A 5,970-nucleotide genomic window follows, 5' to 3' on the forward strand; every position below is an offset into this window, starting at 1 on the left:
GGATTATAATCTGAAATCCTGTCAAGCAAACATTTAATCTCTTCCAGCCAAACAGGTGTAAAGTATTCACTTGCTTTTAAAAAGTTCAGGTAAAACCATGTGTCAAATCTTCCTTATCCTTCAACATGCATTTATTGATTAAATGCCACTCACACACTGCTTGAAACACCTTGAGAGAGACAAAGGCTGTGCTTTCTGTGTGATAAGCACGTTTGATCTATTATCTCATTTAATTCTCACAACGCTATGAGACCACTGGTGCTTTAATTAACCCCACTTTACAGATGAGGGAATGGAGGCTCAGAGAGGTGCAGTGATTTGTGCAAAACAGTATCTTTGGAATGACATAAGAAAGATATGTAGTGCTTGCTATAGAGAGCAAAAATGAAAAGCAAAAATGGGCTCATTACCCTTTCGTGCAGACCAAGAAGAGCTTCAGGGAGGAAGAGACCTCTGAGCAAGCAGTTGGAATTTAGGTAATTGGAGATAAGAGGAAAGACGATTCACGCAGAGGAAACAGTGAGCCAACACCTGGAGTGGATAAAGTTTAGCATATGCTATGAATTATATTCTGATTACAGAATGAGAGAAAGAAGCAAAATAAATCAGGTATTCAAGTACACTGGAGCCAAGAAACCTTGGAGCCAACCTGCACTCCACCACCCACTGTGATCACCCTTAAAATGTCTGCCTCTCCATCTCCATGGCAACTACCTTAAGGCTCACTTTCATTCCCTCTTGCTTCTTATTCTAATTGCTTCCTAAATGACCTGCCAGACAATAGTCTGCTCCTCTGTGAGGCTGCACAAAATGCAAGTCTGATCCAGTCAGTGCCCTGCTTAATAAGCACATGAACACATAACATTTTAAAGGCTCTGTACCTCTTGCACACTGTTCGCTTTTTGCAGTCCCATCTCCTCTCGTCACCCAGAACTTTGGCCACAGCCATCTTATCTGGGTGCTATATGGCCCAGGAATTAATTAGTATACCACAGCCACCTTCTGAAAACAAGGCAAGTGAATGCATATGCTGTGTAAACCAAGATAGGAAAGGAGAGCTGGGACTAGCTGATTCCTTCCAAGAATATACTCCTGACCCTCCCCCACCGTCTCGCACACACCCCCAGCCTGGGAATGGAGTAGAGACACACTCTTTCCCAAGACCCGCCAGCCAATCTTGTACTAGACTGAAAACTACAGGAACCCTATACAATTTATTTCTCCTTTGCATACCCCTGCCCTTGCCAATCCCTAGCCGTCATTTCTGCCCTAGTCCCACCCCTGCTTTGGCCTGTCCGTTCTTTTATCTGACAGCGGAAGTCTGCCTGGAGGAACCGCCCACTTCCTTTCGGAGTCTGGGGATTGCGTGGCAGGTGAGGCGGAGTCAATTCAGCTCTGCATTCTTGTGCTTTGCTGCTGGGGCGATCGCTGGGGCGGCTGCTCTTGCAAGTCGGCTTGAGTGGGGGTTAGCTTTGTGGCTGAGACCGTCTAGCTTGTTACAAAAACTCTATTGACTTTGGTGGCTTCAGCGGCGGCCCCTTCTTAAGGTAGAGATAGCTGTTTTCTGCAGAGGTTACAGGCATCTTTCCCTAGGATTATAGGCTCCGTGCCCCCAGCAGAAGATATGCCACGGGGACGAAAGAGTCGGCGTCGCCGTAACGCTAGGGCCGCAGAAGAGAACCGCAACAATCGTAAGATACAGGCCTCAGAAACGTCCGAGACCCCGATGGCCGCCTCTGCGGTCCCCAGCACCCCGGAGGACGATCTGAGTGGGCCAGAGGAAGACCCAAGCTCTCCAGAGGAGGCCTCGACCACCCCTGAGGAAGCCTCGAGCCCTGCTCTAGCACAGAAGCCCTCGGTAGCCCGGAGCAATTTTCAAGGCACCAAGAAAAGTCTCCTGATGTCTATATTAGCCCTCATCTTCATCATGGGCAACAGTGCCAAGGAGGCCCTGGTTTGGAAAGTGCTGGGAAAGTTGGGGATGCAGCCTGGCCGGCAGCACAGCATCTTTGGAGATCCAAAGAAGGTCGTTACAGAAGAGTTTGTGCGCAGAGGGTACCTGATTTATAAGCCGGTGCCCCGTAGCAGTCCCGTGGAATACGAGTTCTTCTGGGGACCTCGAGCACACGTGGAATCAAGCAAGCTGAAAATCATGCATTTTGTGGCAAGGGTGCGTAACAGATGCTCCAAGGACTGGCCATGTAATTATGATTGGGATTCTGATGATGATGCAGAAGTTGAGGCTATCCTCAATTCAGGTGTTAGGGGTTATTCTGCTCCTTAGAGAAATATGCAGCACACCCTTGAGGGGTGTTGTAAAGAGCTTCAAAGGTAACCCAAGGAGTATATCATCTGAGTCCTGAGTTGAATATAATGGAGAGGGGGGGCACTGTATTTCGTATTTATGATCAGTGCTAATTGTTTGAGAAATAGAACGTTTACTTTGGATATTGTAAATTTTATTCATTTTAATACAGTGCTGATTAAGCTCACAATATGTTTTAAAATAAGATTGAAGAAAAGATATTTTTCTTTTTTTTCTGTCATTGAAGTTTAGTATAACGGTTTTGATAATGTTATAAAATGAAGGCTTTCCATCATATTCTGTGATCTGGTACATATTTTATATCATTAAAATAAGCTGTTCTTAAAAGTTTGAAATCACCAGTAAAATGTGAGAGGAGGATGGCAGAATTCTTTTATGACTCACTATTCTGAAAACCCTTGTGTCTGCTATTGTATAGAGGAGACTGACAACTTTAGCTTGATTTTGTTTAGTGACTGCAGAAAATAGAAAAAAATAAAAGCTTAATGATGAGGACACCTTGTCCATTTACTGACCACCAATAAATGTGTGAGGCACCAATCTAGGTTCTGGGGATACTCCTCAGATACAGCCCTCAGTTCTAAAGAATGTTCTAGATTATGTGAGAGAGACAAATAAGTGAACAGGCAGCATGGTAAATGCTGTAATAGGGAGTGAGCATGGGGTGCCATGAAAATGTAGAAAAGCTTATGTGACCTGTCTTGGAGGGTGGGACAGGAAAGAGGGCATCATAGGGTGCTACAAAAATCCAAGAGATGCTTAAATAAGCTTCGGGGGATTTGAAAGGGGCATCGGAGCACACTATGAAAATATTGTGTGTTAGGTATTTTTTGGAAACTTAACCCAGCTTGAGGGAGGGGGCATTGGTAAAGGGAAGGGAGCATCGCTGTGGAAATAGAAAGTACACTTAAATCAGCTTGAGAGGAGGGCAGAGGGGAGAGGCGTGGTTGCAGGCAAAAGGACATTGTAGGGTACCACAGAAATTAGAAAGACGGGACTGTCAGAAAATTCTTGGTTAGTGACAACCTGAGGTCTGAAAGTAATATTGGAGATGGGGAAGGGAGCAAATATTGAGGCAGTAAAGGCAGCATGGACATTAGGGAAGAAACAAATTCTTTGCTGAAGTATTAGGGTCACGTCAAGGAGAAAGTTGAGAAAGCGGAATGAGGTGGGGAAGAGGGGAGCAGGGGCTAGAGTCTCAAAGGGTGGGAGTTACAACTAATTTTAATGAGAACAAAAATTGTTAATAATAACGATAATCCTGGGATAATGAAAAGAAAAAGCCTCCATAAAAGCAGAGCCTCTTGGATGAACCAGAGAGAGGAGTCAACCTGTGGTATCTCTGAAAGGTTGAACTGGCATCTCTCAGGAACTGTCTTGTCAGGGTGCACAAATTGTTTTAAAAGTGTGTGTGCATCGGGCGGGGTGCGGGGGAGGTAGGGCAGAATTAGCGCTTTGACTCTTTCCTTCAGCCAGTGTGTTAAGTCCAGAGGGCTGCCTGGCATGATGGCCCATGGTGTATGAAGTCTTGTGTATCAGGTTTCCTCCCACCTGCAGGACTTTCACACTTTCTTTCCTTATTGTACCAAGGTGCTCAACGCTCTTCCCATCCATTGTATCGCCAGGGGCTTCTGAATCTTCTACCTAGCCCTGAGACACATCCGACGAGGTGGGAGTCATCCCTCATATTCAAATCAGCTACAGGCAAAGAACACACATAAGAAGGTCTGGCCACCCCCAAAGCCAATCACACTTACCCCGAGAGCTAAACTCTGTAAGAGCTAACTCCCCTAATAGGGAGCACCAAGGAAGGGTGCCTCATCTAGCCTGCTGGGTCTCAGAGGGAGCAGCTGTCACACACAAAAGAGTGGTCAGGGCACCTTCTTCTTTCTTTGCCTCCAGGTAGTCTTACCCTGCTTCCACCTGTGTGCAAGGTAAAGTCTCTGGGGCCAGGGTAAGCTAGCAAATGACCTTCTGGCAAAGGCCCAGAGACCCATAGACATCAGCCTATAGGCAAAGGAGGTTTCAAAGAAAAGTAGGAAGCATGACCCTTCAGCAGCTCCAAATTCATTCAGCAAACAAGAAAATAGTGGGTGCCTCTATGATTCAGGCAGTGTGACAGATACTGGGGCTGCAGAAGATCAAAAGGCATGTTTCTGGCCCTAGAGGGGCCATATTTGTCCATACTGGCTGCAGAGATAGACAAGGTATGAATCTGAGGTTCAGATTACTGAGTGACTTTCTAGGCTAGAGCAACAGGGGTGGCAAGTGATAGATCCTAGACAAGACCCCATGTCCATTCCCAGTAAATCCAGAGTGTTTCCCTATAGGCCACCCAGCTGTCCTTCTCTGCCTGCCAATGTACTCACAAGGTCTCCATCTTCAAAAGAAACATGTGAAGTCAGTGGGACAGTTCTCAGTAACCCCAACTGCAGCCTCAAATCCTTTTGGGGACAAGGCTGACTTTAACCTCTCCCCCTTTTACAGGAAGGGGCTCATAGAAGTCAGTCAGCTCCAGGTTAGTCAACCAACAAGTGGGAGAATCTGCAGAGCAAAGATTTGTTGCGCATCTCCTCTGTAGTGGGGCTTGGCACACATTATTTCTGTCAGGTCAGTAAGATGACCATCACTGTCACCACCAACCCCTCTGCCCCGCCCCCACCACCAGCTTTGCAGGAAGTGCCGGCTGGCTCAGGGAAAGAATCTCCTTCCAAAACCTGCCTGAATCCAGGTTTTCTTTGGCTCTGGTAGGGAATAATCATCCAATTATCTAAAATGGCTATTTGCAAGTATGGGCCAAGAAGCCAAATTCAATTGGAACCAGCAGTGCCAAAGATAAAGGGAGAAAAGAGTGGGAGGATACCACAAGCTGCACTGTAAAAGCAGATGACTGCTGGAATCCTGAAGGCCTCAGGCGGGCGACTCCCCAGGGATGTGCCAAGGACTGAGTGACCTTCCCCAACCCAGCAAGGGAGGGACCAGTGGCCCAGGCTCATCCCCGCCTTGGCCTGGAAGTTTAGTGTGTCCCACCCCCAACACACTACATTGGTCCTGAAAAGAGTTAATCTTTATTTGATCAGGTGAACACTGAACAAGGGCAGGATTTCCAGTGGCTGTGAAATGAATGACAGGGCTGAGGGAGAGGCAGGGAAAGGGGCTTCTGGAAGGCGGTGAGCAAAAGATATTATTCAGTGTTTCAGTTACATGAATTCTTTCAGCTTTGAGCAGTGTCCAGATAGGACACAAGCTGGGGAGCCTCTTGCTTTGTAAATCAGCAACCTAAGGTTGGCCCCACTAAAGCAGAATCTCCACGAAGTGAGTGGGAAAGCTGCACTTTTAGTTGCCAGGATGCCTCTAAAGTGGGTTGAGTTTCTGGGTTCTAGAAAACTCCAGCTGTTTGGGGAACTCAGGGGTAGAGAGCCCCAAAGTCCTCAATGCATAGCAAGAGGGGCAGCTGCCATTTCCTGAGTGCCTAAATTGTGCCAGGCACTTTGATTGCTGTTTTCATACGTTGTCTGTAACTTTTGCAACAGTACAGCAAGGTAGGGCCACTAAGACAAGTTTACAGAGGAAGAAACTCAGGGTCAGATATCAGGAGCAAGTTGCTGGGGTCACCTGGTTGGTCAGTGGCTGCCCTGGAAATG

At 46.9% G+C, this 5,970-nt stretch overlaps 1 protein-coding gene across 1 annotated transcript; it reads left to right on the top strand.

The window, feature by feature from the left end:
- Window positions 1-1,356: 1,356 nt before the first annotated feature.
- MAGEH1 (MAGE family member H1) lies at window positions 1,357-2,821 on the top strand. Its single transcript, XM_057718470.1, has one exon. It carries the CDS (start codon window positions 1,625-1,627, stop codon window positions 2,282-2,284), a length of 660 nt encoding a protein of 219 aa, XP_057574453.1. The 5' UTR covers window positions 1,357-1,624; the 3' UTR covers window positions 2,285-2,821.
- The last annotated feature ends 3,149 nt before the right edge of the window (window positions 2,822-5,970 follow it).

This window comes from Hippopotamus amphibius, chromosome X (assembly GCF_030028045.1).
Source record: "Hippopotamus amphibius kiboko isolate mHipAmp2 chromosome X, mHipAmp2.hap2, whole genome shotgun sequence".
In the NCBI taxonomy this organism is placed as follows: Eukaryota; Metazoa; Chordata; class Mammalia; order Artiodactyla; family Hippopotamidae; genus Hippopotamus; species Hippopotamus amphibius.

Excerpts from the sequence above, each read along its gene's own strand:
- MAGEH1 (XM_057718470.1), top strand. The coding sequence starts at position 1,625 with ATGCCACGGGGACGAAAGAGTCGGCGTCGCCGTAACGCTAGGGCCGCA.